General features: G+C 39.5%; 1 protein-coding gene across 2 annotated transcripts in view; it reads left to right on the top strand.

Moving 5' to 3' along the window:
* Positions 1-27,521, top strand: part of herc4 (HECT and RLD domain containing E3 ubiquitin protein ligase 4) — a 107,191-nt gene that overhangs the window by 35,002 nt on the left and 44,668 nt on the right. The window contains exons 4-13 of one of the 2 annotated variants that reach the window (XM_053501252.1): positions 3,122-3,198; positions 4,463-4,684; positions 4,765-4,856; positions 10,569-10,699; positions 11,733-11,893; positions 12,348-12,424; positions 21,114-21,238; positions 21,661-21,720; positions 24,171-24,282; positions 24,412-24,601. In XM_053501252.1, the coding sequence (XP_053357227.1) occupies positions 3,122-3,198; positions 4,463-4,684; positions 4,765-4,856; positions 10,569-10,699; positions 11,733-11,893; positions 12,348-12,424; positions 21,114-21,238; positions 21,661-21,720; positions 24,171-24,282; positions 24,412-24,601 (1,247 nt within the window). Of the gene's footprint in view, positions 1-3,121; positions 3,199-4,462; positions 4,685-4,764; positions 4,857-10,568; positions 10,700-11,732; positions 11,894-12,347; positions 12,425-21,113; positions 21,239-21,660; positions 21,721-24,170; positions 24,283-24,411; positions 24,602-27,521 lie in introns of those variants that run through there. The other variant, XM_053501253.1, reaches the window with a different exon arrangement.

Raw genomic sequence — 27,521 nt, 5'->3', positions numbered from 1 at the left:
CTCCATTTTCGACAGGTCGAAAGTATTCAGGCAATCAACTGAGTCGTTTCAGGGTCTAGTAGTGTTTTTTTTCATTATTTCATTAAAAATAGTGGAGATAAAAAGTCTAGAGTTGATTTTAAGTGCAAAAATGTCCAGATTTTCTGCTGATTTGGTAAACTGTTAAAGAGCACAGCAACATATGAAGTACTTATGATTCATACCATACCACATTATTTGTCGCCATGGTGGAGGCAGTGTTTATTGCATGGGCAAGTATGGCCAAACCAGTGTTCCACAATACAAATGGACAATAGCTCAAAATATGTTGCAAAAGCAATGGAATGTTCTTTAAAAGTGAGTTAGTCATCTGACAACCCAACTATTTACATACTGGAAAAAAAAGTGAAGGCACTAAAAGCAGCTGAGGTAAAGGCATAGCAAAGCATCTCATGTGGGTGAACTCAGCATTTGGTTATTTTTATGAGGTTCAGACTTCAGCCATTAACTGCAAATGATTTATACCCAAGTATTAAAAATAAACACAAATAAAGTAAAACCTTGGATTGTGAGTACCTTGGTCTGCAAATGTGTTGCAAGAGAAGCGCTGAGCCAGTGGTTTATCTCTCTCACTGTGGGTTTGTGGGTTTGACTATAGCAAACATCCATGCTTGTGTGCACTGGTACTATAACGTTGTGACCATGTGTGCGCGCGCAGGTACAGCTTTTATTTTGTGTCTGTTACGCCTCGGTCTACTGTAGGTCGGGCCGTAACAGGAGTGAAAAGAAAAAAAGGGGGTGAGACCAAAAGTGCGTTTGCTTAGTGTTTATTTTACAAAAAGGTGAATAAGCAAATCCCCAAAAGGTGGCTGTGAGCTTCAGAAGCCGACAAGGCCAAAACAATAAACAAAATTCCCTCTACCTACTATCAAAAGTGACAATTTACCTGCACCAAAAATAAAGAAACAGAAATACAAGACTCTTCCCTTACTCCCTAACTAACCACAAACCAAGAAAAAACAAGTGGCAAACAAAATGGCATCGACTCCTTACTAAGTCACTCAAAAAAGAATTAAATACAAATATATACAAAAGTATTTACAAACCAGACAAACAAAACAGAGGGCAAACACAAAAGCGTAGTCAACACAAGCAATTGGATCGTTCACGGAATAGGCGAACAAAACCTAGCAACCATCAAAAGGGGAAAGTCTAAGAGTAGTCAGAACGTAGCAAAGGGGTCATACACAGAATAACATTCAGGATTAAGTATTGGATAAACAGTAAGCAAAAACAAGGTCTGTAGCATGGTGGTCTGAAGGCCATAAGTAGGCCTCTGGGTTGCCTGGAGGACCAATCATCTGGGAGGAGGCGGGACCAACAAAGAACAGGCAGAGCAGCAACCAGTAGATTTACTGGCACACTGAAGAGGGGCTGGGACCTGAAACAACAAGGGATGACACACCCTATCCCACCATCAGCAGAGACATAGAGACAAAGCAAGCATAACCAGACACACAAAACAAATAAATCCAATATCGTAACAATGTCCAAGTGTAGTGACTGTTTCTTAGTAACTGTACTGCAACAACGAAGGAAAAGGTCAAAAAGGTTGTAACAGTGCAGGAGATTAATCTGTTTAACAACAATGCAACTTCACATACATAAACATACATTGAGTAAGCCCTGGGTAATGGCAAAATGCACTTTTTAATGATAATTTCATTTATTAAGGGAAAAAGCTTATTTACAGGAGAACATGCAAAGAATGGCCTCAATTAAGGTCAGTGTTCATGATTGAACAGTAAAAAAGAGACTGTGCAAAAATGGCATTCATGTGAGAGTTCAAAGGTGATAGGCCAAAAAGAATGCAAAAGCTGATTTCACATTTTCCAATTTAAACATCTTAATTTTCTTTATTTTCAAATGTTTTGTAGACTGAAGAGAGAAAAAAAAGAAATCTTAACATTTTGGAAAGTGGGCATCCCTTTTCATCAAATTCAAATTCTGATTTTTCATGTTTGTTCTATAAAGTCCTCGGATGTGGAAATTACCATCACTGTAGTATTTCTTCGATACAACATATTTTTCTGACTTTTTAAGGACTTAATCTTTAATTATATTTAAAAACTGCACGAATGAAAATGTCTCTTTACGCCACCTGGCGGTCATTTCACGAATGGTTTTAAAATGTGACTCATTTATTTTGGGCATTGTGGTGAGCACGACGGTAATAGGCATTCTTGTTGACTACCTACTGTATAAGCACGTTTCCGGAACGAATTATCCTTGCAATCCAAGGTTTAACTCTAACTCCATTTGAAAAATTTGGCCATGGATAAAATTTGGTAATGGCTTTGAATTTATCACTAGAATATGTAACGTGAACTTCTCTGTAGCTGTAATGAGATGTAGCTGAGATGTTGGTCCAGTGTTTTTCACACAGTTTTTAATTGTGCTGGTCCAAATGTATTGATGCGCCAAAATCTAGTAGCGGATTGTTCCCTCTCGCGCTACCGCTACTACCACTGCTTATTCTGCTACTGTGAGAGCGGTAATCATTCACTTTTTTTTTTTTATCAATTTTCAGTGATTACTATTAAATTGATGCCAGCTGCTGTAAAATCATTAAGAAGGGTATACATACCGAAGTTTGTTATCTTGGTATGAGCCATTTAAATGATCCGACAATTCTGATTGACATTTTAGTATCACCCTATGTTGATAAACAGAACAGAGGAAAAAAACAGAAATCCTTTTTTTTTTTGGAATACATGCAGTCTTATACAAGTGAAGTGTAGCAATGTGTATCCCATCAGTAGGTCAAAATAAAAGCCAGTCACGTGTTGTAAAAAAAAGTGTATTTTGTGCAAAAAGTAAATTATCAAAAATCCACAAAACCATCATCATACTGTTACCACTGTGCCTGAAACATTTTCTAAGGGAAACACTGCTACTAACATCAATAGCCCACTTGTAACATTACAGTGGGACACACTACCGCTATCCTACTGCCACTAGTGCAAGAATCTTTGTCGTTGAAATTTCTTCAGGCCAACAATTCCCAGTGTGTGTAGTATAATTCAGTAATATTGCGAATGTAGTATGTATTTAATTTGCTCATTAAAAAATTCTTTCACAGAACAGTAAAAAGTTTGTCAGAGGTCCACATTGTCCAGGTCTCCTGTGGTTATAGGCATTCCCTTGCACTTTCTAGGAGTAAGTATTATAATCAGTATTTTTTTTCCTTAGATATTGACATTATACACTGCCTGACCAAAAAAAAACTGCCCTCTGATATTTCAGTGTATAACGTTTTGCGTTGATTATAGTGCATTTTTTCATTGCATACTTTTAATGAATGAAAAAAATGTTGTCCCATTGCATAAGCTTGTTAGACTTAAAGACTTTTAATTACGTTAAGGTCAGGACTCTGTGGTGAGAAAAATTCATGAAAATAATTTCTCATACTTTCAGGACCACTCTTTGAATCCGATAAATTTTGGCATTGTAGTCCTCTGTTATCAGGGAAGAAAAAATCCATTTAAGGGTCATTTAGTACATTTAGGTAGTCTGCTGACTTCCTTTCTGTGCCATATAATATTGCTGAGCCTAGACCCGACCATTTAAATCATAACTCTGCCTCCAGAAGCTTGTTCAATGGCCACTATTTATAATGGGTGCATCACTTCATTTGTTTACTTATGCACCCATGTGCTTCTGATGCACCCATCTCACTAGAACAAATTAAATCAATAAACGACCTTGATTAAACCCTTCAAAAGCCGCAGTATATTCAGAACAGTGCTGCTAGGATCCTGATGAGAGGGCGTAAATACGACCATATTACGCCCATTCTTAAATCTCTTAACTGGCTCCCTGTTTCATTTAGAATTGATTACAAGGCTGCCCTTTTTACCCACTAGTGTATTTATGGGGATGCCCCTCCCTACCTCAAAGAACTTATTTCCTCACATACGTTCACACGCAACCTCCGCTTTGCATCAGTACATCTTTTGAAAACTCCTAAGACTAAACTTCATACCATGGGAGATCGAGCTTTTTGCTCAGCTGTACCCAGACTGTGGAATGCTCTCCCTAAGTATCTGAGGACACCACAGACTGTTGATGCTTTTAAATCTGGTCTTAAAACTTATTTTTTTATCAGAACTTTCAGGTCGAATTAATTTTGTAGCACTTTGAGATTTGTTTTAAATATAAAGTGCATTATAAATAAAATGTATTATAATTATTATTTTTATTATTATTAATAAATGACCTTGTCAGGCAGTGTACAAACTAAATTATCCCTTGGTGGAATCCATGACCCAGAAAGAACTGGTGTTATTTATCTTGAATCTTGAACCCTTTATAATTTTTAATATTACCAATACATTTCTGTTCCCAGCTTGGTCACAAATAACTTATAATTAATATCAGTATTTTATTACCAGATTTTCATGTTTTTTTCTTTGTAAACCAGGGGGACAGATTTTTTCCTGGGGTCAAAATAGGTATGGGCAGTTAGGACTAGGGAAAGAGGGACCTTGCATCTTGACCCCACAGGTCATCCAGTCTTTACAAGGCATTCCATTTGCCCAGATCTCAGCAGGAGGTGCTCACAGCTTTGCACTCACTATGTCTGGGGCTGTATTTGGTTGGGGTCGAAACAAGTTTGGCCAGCTGGGCCTAAACGATAACAAAGGTAAGTTGATTAATTGTATAAAATGATTCTATTATTAAGGTCTATTACAGCACTGAAAATACCTATTTTTTCTGTTGAAGATCGAAGTTTTCCATCCCTGCTGAAGACTCTTAGGTCCCAAAGAGTTGTTTATATATGCTGTGGAGAAGATCACACTGCTGCATTAACAAAGGTAAAATGTATATTTTCTTCTCTTATTTTGTCCTTAATTTTGTAATAGGCAGTCCCCAAATATCATCTAAGTTCACTTCCTCCAAAATGAGTGCCATCAATGTCTTACAACTGCAGGTCATGTATTTTTAGGGGGTAGCTTAACACACACGACAGACATTGCTTCGCACACATATTTGGCTTGTGTTAACTCATAGTCGTCTCATTATAGATTGGCTTTTGTCCCTTTGATTGATGTGAAAGAGCAAGTATGCTGCCGCAAGTGTGGATTGTTCAAATTGTCTGTGACTTAAAAAGACCACCTTTGATAGGATGGATACCTGTAAGGACTACAATAACAACATAGTTTTAACATGTGGTGTAACCACTTCTTTTTATGAGTAGATATAAGCATATTAAAATTTAACATAAACCTAATTTAATGAAAGGTTTTCATATTTGGTGATTTTCACAAAACCATTAGAACACTACGACACTAATGATTTTTAATATAAAATGTGTAATTTTGTAATATAAAAAAATCAACTCTGTCAGACTGCCCTGACTCTGTGTGTGTGTGTGTGCCCGCATTAGTGGAGAGTGTCTCCCTTCCCTCCTCCTCTTGCCTTCTCACACACACACTCTAATGCAAACACTGCTCTGTCACGATTCTTTTTAAAGGTAAAGTGCAGGTTAATTTGTTTTATACTTACTTACAGCAGTTATTCCGTTAGTTAGTGTGCGTGCTCAAGTGTCATTAGAGAGAATTCTTGTTTATTTTCCTAATAAAAGTGTTTCTATTAGTATGTGTGTATCAAAGTCGTCTAAAAACAGTAGTCCTTTCCTCTCTCAAATAAGAGAGGAGTGACTGGAAGGGAGACATCCTTCCTCTCGTCTTACTTTAGCTTCACACACCCATACACAGTGCGCACAAACACTAACAAAAACACTGATCTGTCGGGATTTGTTTTTTACTTTTTTCAAAGGTAAAGTTAAGGTTAATTTGTTTTGTTTTTTTACTTTATATTTTGCATTCATTATTTGTATATATATTTTTTAGGGTTGTGGAGTGACTATTTAGATTGTTTTTTTTTTTTATTTCTTATTGGGGAAATTTGCTGTGTTTTGATATACGAGCATGCTTCCCGAACGAAATTATGCTTGTAATCCAAGGTTCTACTGTACTATTTTCTACCTTGCGCATTGTGTCATTTCAACATGGGAATTAACAATTTTTTTTTTATTTTACTACATTTTCTGCTGAAATTCTCATTACAGCAATTGCGTCCAGCTGTGTTTAAATGTGTGTTATGTTGTAATTTAAATAAAAGACTTAAAAAAATAGAAAAAAAAAATGTTCTACTAGATTATTTTAGATGACAAAAAATAGTTGCTGAATATTTATTTATTATAATAATGACAAAAGTAGGAAAACGATGTGTCCATGCCTGATGTTCTTATTCTCCACAACTCTTTTTAAAGAATGTTTAAACACACATACAGACTTTAAATAAAGTTTGATTATGAGTGTAGGAGCACGTGGGACAGTTACTTCAAGATGGCTACAAGTTTACCATCTCTTTATTACTAGAAGCGCCGCGCCAGTGTCACCTATTTATAACGCGGTTCAGCGGTCATTTGACCGCCTATTGTTTTAAATAGAAGCTGCTGCTGACACACAATGATCGCTAGATGGCGCTTTCACCCAAAGCAAATAGTTTAGCTCCAAGATCAACTTGCACTTGGACAATGCGCCATTCATTCTCGCGTTGATAATCAGCGGTATCTTTTTTTCATATTCAACTGAGAAAACCTACTACAGAGTCTCTAAGGGGACAAGGGAAAAGAAAAAAAAACAAGTCATGTTTTGCATTATAACCCAAAGTTTTTGGCATGACTTTTTCCTGCCGTTTTTTATCTTCTCCTTTGTCCATCTAGGGGCTTCGTACTATAACAAAAAGGAAAGCTCTTCTTAATTTTCTATCATATGAAGAAAATTTATTAGTTTGTTCATTCTATTTAAAGCTTTTGAACGTCTCAGGTGGAGCAGGAGCAGTGATTTAGTTCTGAAATTATCGCTAAAACAATATTAAATTTGAATAAATCAGATCTACCACAGCTGATATATAAATAAACTATGCTATGTCATAACCGAAGCAAACACCACGATTATGCCTCGTTTTGCTCAGTGCTGCTAGGCAATGGACCTAATCGGCGGGAATGTGGTTCACTTGGCCGCGGTGTATTATAAACGTGTGGAATGTTTATGCTACTCACTGCTTATGCTACTTATGCTACTGCTTATGAAGCGAGGGAAATGTGGAAGTGATGTGTGGCCACTGAATGATAACTAAATCAAAGGTTTTCGGTAACTACACTGAGTGTAACATCTGCATAGTTACACTAAACACCTGAACAACTTCACTTCAGCTTGTCCAGGAATTCAGCATAATTGTGATGTTTTTCTGCAGTCTGATCCAAAAGTCTTGGGAAGTAAAGCAGGTCTTGCTGTAAATCACATTTAAACACCTCCAGCTTCCTCTGGAAAGCACGGACAGCTAAGGTCACACACTGTGCTGTTTTTGCCTTGGAGCTTCATATTAAGGTCATTAAGATGGGGAGCAATGTCAGAAAAGCAACAATATCCATTTTCTCATCATTCTTCATTAAATCCACAAACGGTTTGGCTTTTGCACTCTTCTGATCCAACAGAAATGTCTCCAGCTCTTTCCGCAGCGCCCAAAAACACTCTAGTACCTTGCCTTTACTAAGCCACCAGACATTGTTGTGAAGGAGCAAATTATCAAATGTTGCATTCACCTCTATTAGAAATGAGCGCAGTAGAATTATGTTGCTAGGCAGAGGGTGCTGTTAGATAATTGACTAGTTTCATGACTGTTGTCATGACGTCTAGGTCCCTTTCTTCAAGCTGGCACACAAAACCATCTGGTGAATTATGCAGTGGTATGCCATGAGGTCAGGGTGGTGAGTTCTATTGTCCAAACCGTTCCACGGACGATGCAATCTCTCATCTCCTCCATACATCTCTCACTCACCTGGACACTCGGAGGGGGAATTATGTGAAAATGCTCTTCATCGACTACAGTTCTGCATTTAATACCATAATTCCCTCCACACTTACCACCAAGCTGGAGCACCTGGGACTCAGCTCATCAATGTGTCAGTGGATCTCCAATTTTCTGACTGGCAGACCACAGGCAGTAAGGATGGGCGGACATGTCTCAGCCTTCCTCACTCTCAGCACTGGAGCCCCCCAGGGTTGTGTTCTGAGCCCCCTGCTGTACTCTCTGTACACCCACGACTGCGTGGCCACTACCAACTCCACCACCATCATCAAGTTTGCTGGCGACACTGTTGTAGTGGGCCTGATCACGAACAACGATGAGACGGCCTACCTGGAGGAGGTTGGAAATCTGGAGAACTGGTGCCAGAGAAACAATCTCCTCCTGAACGTCAGTAAGACAAAGGAGCTGATAGTGGACTTCAGTACAAAGCAGGTGAGGAACTACCAGACCCCCGTCATCAACAGGAGCCCAGTGGAGAGAGTGGACAGCTTCAGATACCTCGGTGTTCACATCACGCAGGACCTGGCATGGTCCTGTCACATCAACACCATGGTAAAAAAAGGCCCGGCAGCCTCTCTACCACCTCAGACGCTTGAGAGACTTTAGACTGCCCTCCAAGGTGCTCAGGAATTTCTACTCCTGCACCATAGAGAGCATCCTGACGGGAAATATCACGACCTGGTTCGGGAACAGCACCATGCAGGACAGACGAGCTCTACAGAGGGTGGTGCGCTCAGCTGAGCGCATCATCCGCATCGAGCTCCCTGACCTGCACTCGATCTACAGCAAGTGGTGCTTGACCAAGGCCAGGAAGATCGTGAAGGACCTTAGCCACCCCAATAACGGACTGTTTACTCTGTTGCGGTCTGGGAAGCGATTCCGCTCCCTGAAGGCCAACACAGAGAGACTGAGGAGGAGCTTCTTCTCGCAGGCGATAAGGTCTCTCAACCACAACCACACCACTATGCAGAACTAACACAATCTTTTCATAATTGATCAAATCAATCAATCTTTTTACATCCATGGACACTATGGACAATTACACGCACACTGTAGGAAATATTTAATTCTTAGTGTGTTTCATGATATTCTGTGTGCATGAGAACAGAGTGATTTTCTTCCTGTTCTCACGACATAAGCTGTGCTTTCAAAAAACACATCCTATAGTAGTTTATGTTAAAGGTCGTAAAACTGTTGAACGCTCGTAAATGCAGAGCTACTCCTAAATTTATGTTCTTCCTTACCTTATCTGTTAAAAGCATTCCAGACTGGATGTAAACATTCCCACATCCACCTTTTCTTTGGTTCTTTGTGCGTGAGCGTATATATACTCCTGTCTCCCACAATAAACTTTGAACGTCTCACTGAACACTGACTTGTGTGCTTCATTGAGGGGTTCCCTGAGCTCAGGCGGGACAGCAGAATACAGGCGGAGCACTGAGTAGACCAAAGGGGGTCTACCAAAATTCAAGAAATCCTTACACACACCTTCCTTCATATCTACACTACATGTTTACGTTTACATCCTGGACCAGTGCACAAAGACACTTTAATAACCTCTGCACAAAGACACTTTGTTCTATGCATATTTGCACACCCAGTACAGTATATTTCAATTTGTACAGTATATTTCTATTTTTATGCACATCATATTTCTATTTTTATTTTTAGTTCTATTTTTCCTAGAACATTTCTATTTTTATTTTTAGTTCTATTTTTCCTAGTTTAATTTAATTTGTCTATTTAATTTTCTATCGTATTTCTTTTATTCATATTTATTTCTTATTTGTAAACTTTAATTCTCTTTTCGGGTCAATGGCAGTCGTATAAGCATTTCACTACATTTCGTACTGTGTATGACTGTGTATGTGACAAATAAAATTTGAATTTGAAATTTGAATTCTCAAGTGTGACACTAATCCCCCCCCCTTTCCTAATCATACATAGTGCCATCAGTAGCAATGGAAACAACAGGCTTCAGGACTATCGCTCTGACTCTAAGCATCTGTTTCACTGCTTTATAGATATCATTCCCCCTTGTGTGTTCATGGAGGTTTGTGAGACCCAAAACATCTTCATGAAATTCTCCCCTTTCTTCATCAAAAAATCTGACATGAGTTGTGCATTGTCCGTGATGTCAGGGGGTTCATCCACAGCCAATAAAATGAATTATTTTTTTTTTTATGGCAGAGCTAAGTTGTTCGAGCAAATCATCAGCAAGTATTTCATTTCGTCTTGCTACCGTTTCATTGCAGATTAAACACATTGGTTTTCTGCTTCCCACAGGGAGCACAAACGCATATTTTTCTGTCCACTCATTCCTAAAGTCGCAGTTTCAGAATCAACTTTTCTTTTCTTATTATTGGCCAGCCTTGAGCACGCCATCTTCACTTTCAGTCAGCAAAAAAAAAAAAAATTCACTTATCTAAATTTGCACTGCCCGCAAGTAATGAGACTGCCTGTTCACCGGCCTGACCCAGATTATTTGTTTTATTTTTACTTTATATTTTGAATTAATTATTTTTATGTATTTATATTTTTGGGCTGTGGCACAAATAATTTGACTGCAAATGTTCGAGCAGTTACAATTAAGTTGAGGCATAATATCTTTTGGGTATTTATAATCACGATTGTTCTGACTGCTTTAGGAGGGTGGTGTGTTCACATTTGGGGCAGGTGGATACGGACAGCTAGGACACAACACCACAAACCACGAAGTTAACCCACGAAAGGTTTTTGAACTCATGGGGAACGTTGTTACACAAGTTGCTTGTGGTAGGTAAGTATAAATCTTTTGTTTAAAACCATGTGCAAGAATACAAACAGAAATAACAACAGTCAGGTTCATAAACATTTAAACATCAACAGTAAACAATTCAAACAATAAACAAAATTATTGTTATTTTAGCAGTTTCCCCTGCTTAAATTTAAGGGGGGTTTACATTCAAATTGAGTGAACATGGTAAAGTCTTTGTGTTTTATTTATTTTTTATTTGCAGTGACAGTTTTTAAATTGTGATAAAAATTCTTTGGACTTTAGATTGGGAGTTGTCAAAAGAAAAATCCAAATGCTTGTCACTTGTACTTGTTACATCAGTCAGCCATAGCATTATGACCACTGACAAGTTAAGTGAATAACATTGATTATCTCATTAAAGTGCTGAAATGGGCAAGCATAAGGATTTAAATGACTTTGACAATTGTGATGGCTGCAGGACTGGGTAAGAACAACTCCAGAACTACAGTTTTTGTGGAATGTTCCTGGTGTACAGTGATCAGGTCTTACCAAAAGTGGTCTAGGGAGTGGTAAACTAGGGCCGGTATCATGAGCAATCAAGAAAATGGGACTCATCAGGCTTGGTTTATCTGGGTTTTTCTCGCTTAATTGGGAAAGAAATGGCACCAGGATGCACTAAGGGCAAGCCAGCAGTGCTTTGGGCAATGTCCTGCTGAGAAACCTTGGTTTCTGGTCCTGGTTGTTGGGTGTTGCTGGTTATTTGCTATAGTATCTAGGGTTGTTACTAAGAAGTTGCCATTTGATTTCTGTGGTGTAGTAGGCATGTAATATCTTGAGGTTTTGCAATAAAACACCATTACAATAAATTCTCTGTCGGTTGCGTTTTAATTGTTTGCTACCAATTTTTTTTTATTTATTTCTGAATGAACTTGGCTCAATTTTTTTTAAAGCAGCATCACTATATTCCACATAATGAAATCAGTATGATAATGAACATTCCACAACAATAAGTAAAGTATGATGATAAGAATTTAACAATTTCAGGAAAATTATATATATATATTTTTTATTTAAGGCAGCATACCTTAGCATTTATTCCATCCTCTGGCAAGATTAATTCCTTTGGTCTTGGAGGAAATGGGCAACTTGGCACACGTTACACCTGCAACAGGATAAGTCCTGCTCCAGTAAAAGGCCAGTGGAGATCTCACAGTGACCCCACACCAGTAGATTCTGGTCAGTACACATGTTTTTCAGAGTATATTGCAATTTATAGCTCCAACAAGTATGGTAAAATTCCATGTGTCCACCAGCAGCAGTTTTTAGATACAGAAAGTTTAGCTTAATATTATTTAAGCTACATATGTTACAATTTGTTGTTAGTTGATAGTTTGTTAGACCTGTGCAAGATGGTGAATTTGTGCTTTATCCCAGCAATCTGTAGGGCTGTATTTGTTATTTACTGTTACTAGTGGACTTTCCATTTACCTGTTTGTGTGGTAACTGGAAGTACTAAATGCAACCTAAAGTAAGAAATTCTTTTGGGGGGTTTGGAAATACACTTAAAGCATGTGATTGAAAACAAAATTAGTTCAAAAATACAAAGTTAATTATTTCAAAGTTTTATATAAGGAGTGTTAACAATGACCTCAATTCACTAAAAACTCATTGTTTGTATTGCCTGTTTAAGTGGGTGAGCAGCTCTACTGTGTGAAGAGGATTTATGCTGGTGGAGACCAAAGTTTTGCTTATTCCCACTGTCCTCAGGTAGGAGAATACTGAAGATGTATGCATAAACTAATTGACTGCAAAATGAGAAGTTTTTGTTTGACGCCAATTTGGTCCTGCTTCCAGGAGTAGAAAGAGCTATTCATCAATCTATTCACAAGATTCTTAAATAAGGAGAGCACTCCTATCTCCACCAAAATGTGGGAGAGCCCTGAAGGTGTCCTAACTGGTTAGGATAGCGAGGAAATAAAGACTGAAATATCCCTATTGACATAAGTATTCAGACCTATCTCTTGTTTTAACACGCTTTTGGTCGCAATGACAGCCTCAAGTCTGAATGATGATATATGCACACCATTCTTTTAAGAAATTATTCTATTCTTTTTGGCAAAAACATTCAAGCTCAACCAGGTTGGATGGGCACATTTTCAGGTCTCTAAAATCTAGAGTTAATCTAGGTTTAGACTCTGGCTAAACCATTTCAGGACTTTCACAGAGCTGTTCAAAAGTCATGCCTGTGTTTTCTTGTTTTCTCAGATGTGGCCATTAAGAATGCACGTTTTCCCGCGAGATTCCGCAATTTGGCGTGCGGAATTCCGTGACCTGCCGCAAGCAACATTCGGGAATTTAAATAAATGTGTTGTGCTTTAATGAATATCCGCCAGATGGCGCATGGAAGGAATTTATCCAAAAGCCAGACCAAGTACAATAAATAACTGTGTATAATTAGTAAGCCTAAAACAATATTTTTTCCAATGCTGAAACAAACATAAACTTAATTTTGTTTCCTCAGTCAATTCATTCAGTACAACACATATTATAGGACACATGAGCTCACCTACAGCGCTTGCCAGCAGCCAGGCACCGAGCAGTGTGCTTTTGAGAATGATGAGGTGCTTGACATCGGCCTAGAAATGCAGGGCTTTTCGGAGGACGAACATGAAATTTTGCTGCCTGCTCAGAGGCCCGCTGCTACTGCGTTAGCCGCTCGGGACGACACTTAATTTTTTAAAACTTAATTTTTCGAAAAATTTTGATTTTTTTTTCCCTCCTGAACCGTCAACCGTTAAAAACTGCTTGCCTATGTTTTTGTCGCCGAATACAGTAAATGTCGTCATGGAGCAAGCCGCTGTCGACCTGTGTATCAGTGCCCGGTTATTATTTAGTATAGTAAGTATTTGGAATTGGACGGAGCTGAGAAATCAGGACTAGTTAGCCCACCGCTAATGGAGCCATCTTTGGCTGCTTATTTGGCACCCTTGCATAATCATGGCGTGTCTGGCCCTATTGTTCTTCCGTCCAAACACTGTAGATTCTCCTCTGCCCAGCTGGAGAAGATTTACCGCGCTCAAGCGGGCACTGCTCATGCGCTCAACTCCATTACGCTGCTTCGAACATATCAGGCAATGTGTTTGGCAGAGCTCGGTTCACTGGTGCCTCAGGAAAGGCCGTTATGTGCGCTGCTTAACGAGGTCAGGACCGCGACAGACTACATTTTGCGCATGTCTCGTTGTGCGGCTCTTTTCCTCGGGAGAGGGATGGCGAGCGCAGTAGTAGCACAGAGGCATTTATGGCTCACGCTCTCTGACATCCCATATAGAGACAGGGCCGTCTACTTGGATGAACTGCTGGCTGCTTAGGGTGTGTTCGGCCAGTTACTCAATGCCATTCAGGCAAAGTTCTTCAAAGACTTCAAGAGGAATCAGGCTGAGGTGTTGCGAGACATCATTCCCCGACGAGAGGTGAAGCCCAAACAAGCTTGAAAAGAGACCACTCCGCGGCCCCCTCAGGAAAGACCACTGCCGGTAGCTAGCTTGAGCTAGCGGAAGTCCGGTGGGGGGCCTATTCTCCAGGCAGACTGCCATGGGTTTTGCCCAGTGAAGCAACAACCTCCTGGGCAAAACCCATGGCAGTCTGCCTGGAGAATGGGCCCCCCACCGGACTTCCGCTAGCTCAAGCTAGCTACCGGCGGTAGTCTTTCCTGAGGGGGCCGCGGAGTGGTCTCTTTTCTGAATGGCATTGAGTAACTGGCCAAACACACCCTAAGCAGCCAGCAGTTCATCCAAGTAGACGGCCCTGTCTCTATATGGGATGTCAGAGAGCGTGAGCCATAAATGCCTCTGTGGAAGGATACAGCGACTAGGAGGAAGAATCCTCCCTCCTTCTAGGTCGAATTTTAAAGGGAGAGGAGCTCTGGCAGCAGGGAGACACTGTTTCTCCTCTCTCAATGCCGCCGATGAGGCCGCTATGTTATGTTCAGGGAATCAGCTCCAAACTGCGTTGCACTTCCCTAACAGTCTCCCAAGCACAGTCCCCCCCCCCCCCTCACACAAGGGTATCTGTTCAAGTTATGAACCCCAGTTCGGGCGTATTAAAAAATTTCCAGGGACTTACAGCAAGTGCCTTCGATGTTTACAGTTTTATTGCCCCCAAAATGGTGCCTTTTGTAAACCGTGTGAATGTTCCGTTATTATAATTAATAAAGATTTTTTCTGTTTACAATGTTGCAAAACAAAAAAGCCCAGTGCCATCGATGAGGCTGCACTCTGGCGGAATGCCAGGGGGCAGCAGCCCCCTTTCAGAGATCAATGTGAGCCAGTTGCCTTCCCATGGGAAGTCGCTATGGGATACCGCCTGCAGTTTCGCACAAAGCCACTGTGCTTCTCTTCCGTAGTCAACACCGTGGTGTTGGCCGCCGCCGCAGTGGTGCTTCGGAAGGGCGTGGCCTACAAGTACCTAGTGCTGCCGTTCGGCCTAGGGCGGCACTGTCTCCTTTTCGGGAGAGAGGCTTTCGCATATTGGCCTATTTAGTCGATTGGGCGCTAATAGCGAGCTCAAGCGAGCAGGCGGACAGACAGACAGCGCTAGTTCAGTCTCACATTCAGACTTGAGGGGTTTTCAGTAAACATGCAGAAAAGCTTCACTGACTCCGAGTCCACAGTTTTCATTCCTGGGTCTGGAGATATGCTCCGTTACCAGCCAAGCACGTCTCTCAGAGCACAGAATAGTTCAGCGCTGTGTTGCTCTGTTTCAGTTGCAACACAAACTTCATTTCCAAGTGCTTTTACAGTTAATGGGAATGATGGCGTCTATGATTACTGTGGGCTGACAGTAACGCCGTCATGCATGTCAGCTCTTCTGCCCTGAAGGGAACCCAGACTGTTACGTCAGGGCTGTCCGATAGGCAGGGTGTTGTTTCGCAAAGTAGTGTCAACAAATGCCTCCCATAGCGGCTGGGGCACTCTGTGCGACGGCTCCGCGGTCAGGGGGGCCTGGTTACAGGAATAATGCAGACTTCACATGAACTATTTGGAGCTGTAAGCAGTGTTTTCAGCCCTGACACATTTTCGTCTGACTCTGACTGGCCATCATGTTCTGATCAGGACAGACAACACAACAGTGATGTCGTATATAGGCAGACAAGGGGGGACTCGTTCACTTCCCCTATCTCATTCTCTATTGCTATGGTCCAGTGTTCATCTTCTGTCTCTTAGGACCACTCACATTCCAGCTTTATTGTATGCTTTCCTTCCTTTCCTTGGAACTAATTCTGCCTGTCACAGAGAGGGTGCGTCAGCAGGGCCTGTCCTTAATCCTGGTGGCCCCTCGTTGGCCGACGAAGTTGTGGTATGCAGAGATAGTCAGTCTGCTAGCTGCAGAACCATGGAAACTTCTTCTCCTCAGGGACCTTCTTTCTCAGGCAGGGGGAGAGGTAGTGCACCTGTGTCCCGAGCTGTGGAACTTGCATGCTTACCTGTTGAAAGGTCCAATCTGATAGCTGAAGGGCTTCCCCCCAACGTAATTGAAACAATTCAAAGTGCTCGGGCCTCGTCTACGAGAGGCTTGTATGCTTACAAGTGGCAAGCTTTTGAGCAATGGTGTTGAGAACGTAATGTTCTTTCATTTTAGTGCTCCATGGTTTTCCTTCTCTACCATTAAAGTATACTTGGTGGCTATATCAGCCTGTCATGTTGGTTTTGATAAAGTGTCACCAGGGGCTCATCCGCTGGCAGTACGATTTTTAAAAGGAGTGCGACGTCTGTGACCCACTGTGAGGTCCAGTGTTCCGTCTTGGGATTTATTATTTAGTGCTTGAGGTCCTCTGTGGTCCTCCTTTTGAGCCAGTCGAGTCTATAGATATGAAAATTCTTTCATATAAGACGACACTTCTTGCTTTAGCGTCTGCTAAACGAGTGGGCCATTTCCACGCTTTATTCATGCATCCATCTTGTACGTAGTTTGCTGCTAACGGTTTAAAGTTTACTCTACGGCCAAACGCAGCCTATGTACCCAAGGTGGTCTCCACTGATTTTAGCTCTATGGTCTTTGACCTTAATAGCTTTTGTCCCCCTCCCTTTACTTCTGAGGAGCACATATCACATAATTTGTGCCCTGTGCGTACACTACGGGTCTCCATGGACCGTACAGTGAATATGCGCTTATGTGATCAACTGTTTGTCTGCTTTGCCAGTTCAGGAAAGGGTAAAGCGCTGTCTAAACGGCGGCTTTCCCATCGGATTGTGGAGGCTATTTCGTTAGCTTATAGCAGCAAGGGTGTCCCATTGCCTCAATGGGTGTGAAAGCACATTCAACGAGAGCTATGGCAACATCATGGCCACTGTTCATAGGGTTGTCCGTGGGTGATATTTGCGCGGCAGCTAGTTGGTCCTTACCGCACACTTTTGTCTGGTTCTACCGCCTTGATATAACGGCCCCCTCGGTGGCTCATTGTGTCCTCTCTGTGGGGTTGGGGATAGAGTAGCTATCAGGCTTCTTATGGTTAACTTTGGTAGATGCTTGGCGGGGCGTGAATATATGTCCCATACAATGTGTTGTACCGAGTAAATTGACTGAAAGGGAACGAATGGTTATGACTATAACCTCTGTTCCCTGAAGGAGAGGAACGAGGTACAACACATTGCTGCCCTGCATCACAGTTACACTCGGCGAAGAGCGGCTGTCGAACTGAAAGTCAACTGTGGTGACGATGGTTTAGAGCTGTAGGCGGGGCTACACTTACGTCACCACAGGTTTGCCTGCCTTTACGCCATGAATAAAGGTGGCTTCAGCCAGGACACGAGAGGGCGTGATATCCCGTACAATATGTGTTGTACCTCGTTCCTCTCCTTCAGGGACCAGAGGTTATAGTCAAAACCATTAGTTTTACAACAGATCTTTTATGATGAATGTGTGTATATGTGATTCATATTATTTTCACAATGATTAAATGAGATGCCCAAAATCGTGCTTTAAAATTCCTAACAAGTTTCTTATATTGTTTTTGTAATGTCTTAACAGGGACAAAACAGTGAAAGACATGGCAATACCTCGGTTTAAATGATTTAATTTCCTGATAGTAGGCTATCTGATAGTGTTACTTATGCGAATATCCTGATTCGTAAATATGCCAACATGTCAAAACGTAAAAACGTAGAAATATCAAGTAAATATCAAGTAAATATTATTTTATGAACATGAAGTGCTTCAGGCTTTTTATAATAATCGTCATGTTTTTTGCTGTTTGTGTCCAGCATTGAATAATTATTTCATCCATTATTTAACCATGGTTGGCAATAATAGCTATAATGTGATGTGCTTGTGAATTTATGACTGAAATAAAGCTGTTAGTTTTTTGTAAAGTACTTTCAACATTTTGAAAAGCGTTTTGATTGAAAGGCTGAAAACGCCTGTTGTACAGTATATACAACGGGACAGCGCACTCAGTTACTGTAATTCCTCTTCTCACCTTTCATGTAGGTCTGCTCGGTCTTGTTAAATCGTTTTAAACTCCTTAAGTCTGTGAATTCCCCCATCAGCGAAACCGGTTTGATAACATCACACCTATCGTGAATGAAAGGTGAAAAGAAGGATTACAGTAACTGGGGTTCTGTGGGTGTCACCTGTGCACTGTCGCTTTGTATTCAAAGAATAGACTAAAACAAAATCATGTTTGCTTCAGCATTGGAAACAATATTGTGTCAGGATAACTTTATTAAAGATGACACTTTTGTATTCTTTGTTTTACTTCGTCTTTTTGGACACATGTGCGGGCATCTTTAAATTTGAACAGAAAATAATAGTGGGCTGGTAGGCACGTTATTTTTTCACATAACATAAACGGAGTTTGCTTTACATTTGAGCACTCGTGTACATAGCTTTTTCATTGTATATACTACCATATCATAAATTTGTGTCTAATACTGTTTTGTTTATATTTTGCAACATTACATGCAGTTTGTAATTTACATGCGATTGTACTTTTAAAATGTAATTAACGTATCTACAGTATAAGCATATTTAACTACCTTATGAGAAATTTGGTCGGTCTGGCTTTTAGATAAAGTTCTTATTTGATATAATTTTATTATTTAATTAAGTATCTTATTATAAATATGATTCTTATTCTCTATATTCTTGTCGAGTATAGTCCTTCAGAGCAAGCATTGTGTCAGAAGATTCTGCGGAATCTCTTCTCGCTTTTTATTCACGATAGGTGTGAATTTATTTAACTGTGTGCAAATACTGTATGGGGGGTTTAGATAAATTAAAAAGTCAGAGCGGACATCTTTGCCTAAAATAGATTTAAAAAAATAAAAATGATAAATAATAGCAATTAATTCAGACTTAAGTTGGATTTGATACTTTTCTTTTTATTTAATGTATGGACGTTTATATTATGCTTTATCTATTTTATTTCTCTCTCTCTCTCTCTCATATATATATATATATATATATATATATATATATATAAAATGTGTGTCTGCGCGCACGTCTCATATAGGTGTGTAAGCACGGAGAGTTTGTGTGTGTATTTGTGACGTTATCTTCTTCTCTCAAACTTGGACAGCTACTTGTCATAGCCGATAACTGCTCCTTTGATCTGCTGGTTACAGCGGAGCGCCAACTGTTGGTCAGGGTTAGGTAGCTTGTACAAGTCAATCCCTTCCCCCCAAAATAGTGTGAATGTCTGCAACAATCACCAACCATTAAAATGTCAAGCATTTAATTAAATAGAAATATATACCCGTAATTTCCGGACTATAACCCGCACCTGGCTATAAGCCGCACCTAGTACATATTGAACATTATAAAGGAATATTTTAAAGGAAAAACCATTTTGTACATACATAAACCGCACCTGACTATAAGCCGCATGTGCCCACATTGAAACATGGGATATTTACAAAGAAAGACCGTACACAAAAAGAGTTTTCAATGTTTTAATAACATAACTTAGCTTTTCTTTTTTTTCGACTTTTTACATTGCTCCAGTTCTTCCCGCTGCCGTTTCCAGCATCTCACCATCGACTCATCTATGCGAAATTTACGTGCTGCAGCTCTGTTTCCTTCTTTATCGGCCAGCTCGATTACTTTTAACTTGAAAGCTGCGTCATATGCTTTTCTTTTTGCATTTTCCATGATGAGGGTAGGCTTATGCTAATTTTATTCATGTACAAAGCGCGCGAAGTTACCGTACATTAAATTTCTTCTTCTATGGTGTTTATTAGCGGTTGTGACTTGCGTCTTCCTCGACAACACATGTCTCACTCTTACCTTTTCTGCTCGAGCGCCCCTGGCGGCCGTTAGAAAAAATGCATACATTAGCCGCATCTCTGCATTATGTACTTTCTGGCTTATAGTCCGGACAGTACGGTAAATTAGATTTTCGTTATACATAATATTTTAATTATATAAACTCATGCTAGGGTACTTTTACTATGCTGAAGTACCATTTAAAACTACTTATTCACTTATCTTTTATTTGCTTACTTACTTACTTACTAACTAGCAAATGCTTCAGTAAAGTGCTCTAAAACAACAACAGTATGAATGACAATGGAATATTACAGAACGTGCGAGTTGGCGCCCATGCAGCAATCACTGACCATTAAAATGTTGGATTTTAATTAAAATGCCACTTATATATGTTAGTGTTTAATTAAATTCTTAAGTCATCGTGTTCGCCCATGGGTTTACTGCATAAACACCGGAACAAAAGGTCTAGGAAGGAAACAAAGAAGCTTCTTTTTCAGTTTTTTGCATTGAATTTAATCATGCAGCACTTTTAGTCTTCATAGCAAAAGCAACCCAACAGTGTGATTAAGGTACCCGAAATAACACAGAATTTTGACCCAGCATAAACAACCCAATGATGTGTTTACAGAAACCCAGCATTTTTTTTTGTGTACTATTACTAATGAATGAACAAAGATTCTGCATGCTGTTGCGTTGTATTCAGCGAGTAGCACATATTTTTCTTTGTTTCATTTGATGTCTGTAGTTTTGTCTAAATCTGCTCATATCTGCGCACTCTTTTATCAGCCTTTTGATCAAAAAGCCGCATGCGTAACTCACTTTCACTTTGCACAAGGCAGTGTTTATTGTTTAGTGTATATTTAAAGCGCATAAACACAATAAAAAATATTGTCTTAGGCTAACATATCATACATTTTTGTCTTATATGTTGTACTTCGTCTTTTTGCACACCCGTGCTGGTGCATTGCAATAATAATAAGTATAATAACAATAATAATAAATTTAGAGCACTACCACTACCACTACTACTAATTTTTATCAAGGGGTTTTTCTTGACCAAATAAAAAAAAATAAATAAGCAACTGTTATCCTCCATAGTTGTTTTTCATGGTCATATTAATTGTAGATGGACTTAACTATAACTTAAATTTTTTCAAGGTGTTTAATTTACTTTTTTTTTTTTTTTGGTAAGAACGGCACTCCCCCAGATGATCTGCGAATACAGCATTGTGATCAGCATGTCTTCAGCTTGAATGGTGACCACATACAACATTGGCTCAGCCATGGTCGTGGAAGACTCTCACCAGAAATTACAATGTACAGTATACACTGTACACACTCTGGCCAAAAACATTTGGTATACTCTAATATTTAGTCTTCTGAGTTCTTGTTAGCTCCTGTCTCGTTTTGAGTGTGGAAATGCTCTAACTTTTATCATAAACATAAGTGATTGTTGATCCCAGTTATTCACAATTTTTTTTGACCACATTCTTTGCATGATGTTGAAGGTTTAGCAATATCCTTCCTTCCAGCCCTTATTTACCCAGTTATGTTTACTTAAATGTTTTTATTTGCTTAATGAATGCCAATAATTTGACATTTCCGAAACTCCTTATTTTTTGGCCCGAGTGTGACTTATTTTACTAGCGTTGTTTTATTTATTCTGTATCCATACTTATATTCACTATTTTTCTTTGTATAGTTTTTAAAAAACTTTTCTTATTTCTATTTTTTTATAGTGAGATTAATGATATATTCTCCTCAGCAAGTTGTCTTAATGGGAGTTTTCTTTCTACAAGGTAATGTATGATTTATTAAAATTGTAAATATGGAACTTTATAATAGTGGCTATTATATATATAATTTATATTTAGCTCTCAACGTGATTGTAACTTGAGGCAGATTGGAATTACCTAAAATATAATCCATAATATGCTGTATTTTTTGTGTAGCCTTCGAAGACTGGGGCTTCAAAATGAATTTAAGAGTTAAGAATAAAAAAAAAAGCATTATTATAGTTTGAGAATAAAAACATACAGTAAGGTCAATAAGTATTTGATAACCCTGTGATTTTGTAAGTTCTTTTACTTAGAAATCATGGAGGGGTCTACAATTTTCAGCATAGGTGCATTTCCACTGTGACAGACAGAATCTAAAAAGAAAAATCCGGAAATCACATTGTATGATTTTTTTATTCAACAATTTATTTGTGAATTTATGGTGTCAAATAAGTATTTGATCACTTGCTTATCAGCCAGATTTCTGTCCCTTAAAGACCTGTTATTTTTGCTTTTAACTAGTCCAGCTACACTCTGCGCCTGATTCTAAATTAGTAGCACCTGTTTGAGGTAGTTGGCTGTCATAAAGACACCTGTGCACCCCACAATCAGCCAAAGTCTAAGTAGATATATGGGGTATCAATGATGCTAAGAATGGTGACAGATCAGCCCAGAACTACACAGGAGGAGCTGGTCAATGCCGTGAAGAGAGCTGGGACCATCGTTTCCAAGGCTACTATCAGTAATACACTAAGACGTCATGGTTTAAAATCTTGCATCGCACAGAAGGTTCCTCTGCTTAAGTCAGCCCATGTCCAGGCACATCTGAAGTTTGCCAGAGACCATCTGGATGATCCAGCGGAGTTATGGGAGAAAGTCCTGTGGTCAGATGAGACCAAAGTAGAACTTTTTGCGAAATCACAGGTTGATCAAATCCTTATTGACCTCACTGTAGTTGTAAGTAATGATGGCCAGGCCCAAGCCTCCTGCTCTTAACCCCCCTGTCCCGGTAACAGCCATGACGCCATTGTGACGTCATAGTGCTTAGGTCCTAATAATGGAAAGGCCTTATGAATAGATATTCTACGCTGGACTATTCATCTAACTATCTCAGAATATACAGTTGTCCTCAAAATTATTCATACTTCTTGGACAAATCTTTTTACTTGTTTCATTTATAAAAACTACTTTGACGAAAGTTCCATGTGTAATATATATAATTATAAGTTGCTATGCACACCCCCACATATATTTGAGCTAAACTTCATTTGTATACCAATAGATATGGATTTTTGAGCCTGTTTAAAATTAATCAAACCCTATTCCCAATCTAATCCCAACCCCCCCAAAAAAAAACTTGTGGTAAAAGGGCATGTGGGTTCACACTTCAGTGACTATAATCAAATTAATTAGTTTAGGTGTAGCCAATTAAGTCCTAATAATTTTAAATGGTAACATCTGCTCTGTAAAGTATAATTAAGGGGGCAAAACTTAAATTTTCCTCAGTCACTGTTCTAGCCAAGAAAAAATAACTCGCATAACTTGCATGTGTGTTTTTAATGCCCATAGTGGAGGCAAAGGCTCTTTAATGGAATTTTGAAAGAACTAAATGTCCCTGTATAAACCATAAAGAGTATTATCAAGAACTTCAAGATGTTCAGCACTGTCAAAAATTTGGATGGGTATGACATGAAGCGAAAAATGCCAACAACAACCCTCGTTCCAAAAAGGGGAGTATCAAGATCCACTGTTTAGCGAATCTGCATCAAGGTTTTCTCCATGGATCACACCAGAAAGACATGCCCCCTACCCAGAGACAATGGAATGTGCATATGGCCTTTGCAAGGGGTCACCTGGATAGAGATCTGAACTTGTGGTTTTCTATCTTCTGGTCAGATGAGACTAAACTGGACCTCTTTGGAAATAGGGATTTGGTGTAAGGAAGGAGGAAGCCTTCAATCCTAAAAAAAAAAAAACATTCCAATGGTCAAGCATGACAGCGGTCACATCATTCTATGGATACGTTTCCTGCCAGTGGTACAGGACCTTGTTAAGATAGATGGTATCATGAGAAAGGAGGACTATGTCAAGATTCTTTATAAAAATCTGGTGGCGTCAGCACACAAGCTTAACTTGCCAGAGGACGATGACACAAAGCCATATGGCGTGAGTGGTCGAACAATGGTTCAGGGACAACCACATAAATCTTCTGGAATGGCCAAGTCAGAGCCCGACCTGAACCCAGTTGAGAATTTGTAGAGAGTGTTAAATATATGAAAGTATTATAAAACTCATTAATCACAGAAGACAACACAGAAAAACACTATAAAAATACCAAGAGTATAAATAATTTTAAGCACAAGTGTATATAGTTGCATTTATATTTATCTTGGATTTCTGTACTCGCGTCAATTGTATAATTCTGTGAATTTCTCAATTAAATGTTTGGTGTTTAACTCATTATTTTCTAGTCATCCAGATCATTACTGCACTAGCAGCAAATATCCTGGTGTGGACATAAGCATGGCTCGCCTTCTCTTCCACAGACTTATCCAACCTGATTATCAACATATCTCACAACAAGTAAGTCTTTGACAAAACAGCCCTAACATTTGGGTGAATTTGCAATATGGTTAGAAAAGTTTTTCCTATTTACTATATAAATGTATCATACACATGGACATAATAGATGTTTATTTCCTAAAAATACAGATTGCTGCCTGTTTGGAGAGGTATTTGATTCCTAACCTGTGCAGCTCTCCTCCAGACATTGAGGCACTAAGACTCTACCTCATACTTCCAGAGTGTCCACTGTTTAAAAACCCCAGTGCTTACATCACACTCACCATTCCTTTTGCAGAGGCAGTCATCCGCCTCAGCAATGCTCCCCTCAAAGTGCTTGGTAAGAATCATTCAATGTCATGTTTTCATGTAGGAAAGGCATCACTGTTAAACAAATCATAGAGGAATCGTTTTTTTTTTAATTGGTTATACCACAAAACGTCTACACCAGTATAATGGAGTTAAAATTAAATAATATGCAAAAAGGCAGATTGTGAAACCTTAGATTGCGAGTAACTGAGTCTGCAACCATTTGCAAAACAAGCAACATTTTAAAATTTAAACTTAATAAACGAGCGTTTTGATATAAAGTCTTGACACAGGTTGTCCCCTACTTGCGCACGGGTTACAGAAGCATGTCAAGTCGTATTAGTTTGTAAGCAAAGTGAGTCTTGTACATCTTTGACACCTATCCTGACAGATAAGTGTTTCCATTAGTGTGTTTATACGCGCTGTGTATGTGTGTGTATTTGTGCTCGCACACGCTGTGTATATGTGCGTGTGTGTGAAGCTAAAGTAAGGTGAGGGGAGAAATGACTCCCTTCCCCCTCAGTGGTTTCTGACGGAGAGAGAAACAGGAACTTGCTTTTGCTTTGTTTCCTTTTTTTATCCTTTTATGCACGTCCTTCAATGCGTGCGTGTACTGTTTATTATAACACGTGTGCGTGCACGTTAAAGTACGTGTAAAAGAATGACTTTCACACACACACACACACACACAAAAAAAAGATGCTGTACGCGCACACACATGGTCAGTGTTACAAAACAGTACATGCGCGCACACATACAACTAGCGGACTCGCACTGAGACCTAGCATGAGAGACGATTACCCACAATTCCGCAGCGCGAGAGAAAGAAGTACCATTGGCTCAGTTGTGATTACATAACGCTCTGCATCAAAACAAAAAGCGCATGCAGGCCACATGATACTCGATGATGCTTGGTACTCGTGAATCAAGACTCGCTTGTTTAACCCTCTGGGGTCTGCGCACGCATATATGCGTTTTGAGGCGTCTTCCCCTAATGACACCAATAAGAACTTAATTTACATTTTCAGTTTTGATCGTGCAGACAAGATATATATATATATATATATATATATATATATATATATATATATTTATAAATCGAATCTGTAAAGTGTCTACTTTTATTTTTATGCAAAAGTTAAAAATAAAACTTTGTGCATTAATAAAATAAAGAAAACAAACCGGGTGCGCTGTCTGTGGCTTTGGCCTCCATGAACTGCAGGGAGAAACACGTCATTAAAATAAACTGAAACTCAGCAAATTGTCCACAGAGAGACACAAAATACATATCTATAAAAAGCTTGAATTGTCTACTTTTACATTTACCAATTCAACTCACAAACAAATAATCAGTTTTTTATGTAATCTGTATGAAAGTAAGGAGTGGTACAGACATTTAATTAAATCTTTTTTAGTTGGTTTTGCTGTTTTTCTAATATAGTCTTTCATTGCTTGCCATACCATCTCAATGGGATACATATCAGGGGATTCAGCTGGAGTCTTGACCCAGTTAATGCCTTCTGCTGCAATGACTTTTCTTGCAGCAGTGTGCTTTGGGTCATTGTCTAGACTAGGAGTCTCCAAAAGAGCCTAAATCAATGTGGGAAAGCCGTCTGTGGAGGTGCCCCATCTGTTGTCGGCGCCCGAGACTGGTGTGGTTTTTTTTTTTCAAACGCTCCTCCAACCAGCGAACCCTTGCCTCCAAGTTCAGAAGCTTTACATATTCTGTAAATTTACATATTCAAATTCAGAATATACATATACAGTCATGGCCAAAAGTTTTGAGAATGACACAAATTAGTTTTCACAAAGTTTGCTGCTAAACTGCTTTTAGATCTTTGTTTCAGTTGTTTCTGTGATGTACTGAAACATAATTACAAGCACTTCATACGTTTCAAAGGCTTTTATCGACAATTACACTTCTGGGCCAAATCCTGACTGATAGCAACGCGTTCTTTATAATCACTTCTTGGAGTTTGTCAGAATTAGTGGGTTTTTGTTTGTCCACCCGCCTCTTGAGGATTGACCACAAGTTCTCAATAGGATTAAGATCTGGGGAGTTTCCATGCCATGGACCCAAAATTTCAACGTTTTGGTCCCCGAGCCACTTAGGTATCACTTTTGTTTTATGGCACGGTGCTTCATCGTGCTGTAAAATGCATTGTTGTTCACTCCCTTGGATAAGAAGCAACCCCACACATAAATGGTCTCAGGAAGCTTAACTGTTGGCATGACACAGGACCGATGGTAGTGCTCACCTTTTCCTCTCCGGACAAGCCTTTTTCCAGATGCCCCAAAACAATTGGAAAGAAGCTTCGTCGGAGGATATGACTTTGCCCCAGTCCTCAGCAGTCCATTCACCATACTTTCTGCAGAAGATCAATCTGTCCCTGATGTTTTTTTTGGAGAGAATTGGCTTCTTTGCTGCCCTTCTTGACACCAGGCCATCTTCCAAAAGTCTTCGCCTCACTGTGCGTGTAGATGCACTCACACGTGCCTGCTGCCATTCCTGACCAAGCTCTGTACTGGTGGCACTCCGATCCCGCAGCTGAATCTTCCTTAGGAGACGATCCTGCCGCTTGCTGGACTTAAAGCCTTAAATTAAAGAATTAAACCTCTTTCCTTGAAGTTCTTGATGATCCTATAAATTGTTATTTCAGGTGCAATCTTAGTAGCCACAATATCCTTGCCTGTGAAGCCATTTTTATGCAATGCAATGATGGCTGCACGCATTTCTTTGCAGGTCCACCATGGTTAACAATGGAAGAACAATGATTTCAAGCATCACCCTCCTTTTAACATGTCAAGTCTGCCATTCTAACCCAATTAGCCTGACATAATGATCTCCAGCCTTGTGCTCATCAACATTCTCACCTGAGTTAACAAGACGATTGCTGAAATGATCTTAGCAGGTCCTTTAATGAAAGCAATAAAATGCAGTGGAAAGGTTT

This window comes from Clarias gariepinus, chromosome 8 (genome assembly GCF_024256425.1).
Source record: "Clarias gariepinus isolate MV-2021 ecotype Netherlands chromosome 8, CGAR_prim_01v2, whole genome shotgun sequence".
Classification (NCBI taxonomy): Eukaryota; Metazoa; Chordata; class Actinopteri; order Siluriformes; family Clariidae; genus Clarias; species Clarias gariepinus.
Note: the sequence above shows the minus strand (reverse complement) of the source record. Positions and strands in the feature narration are given on the sequence as shown.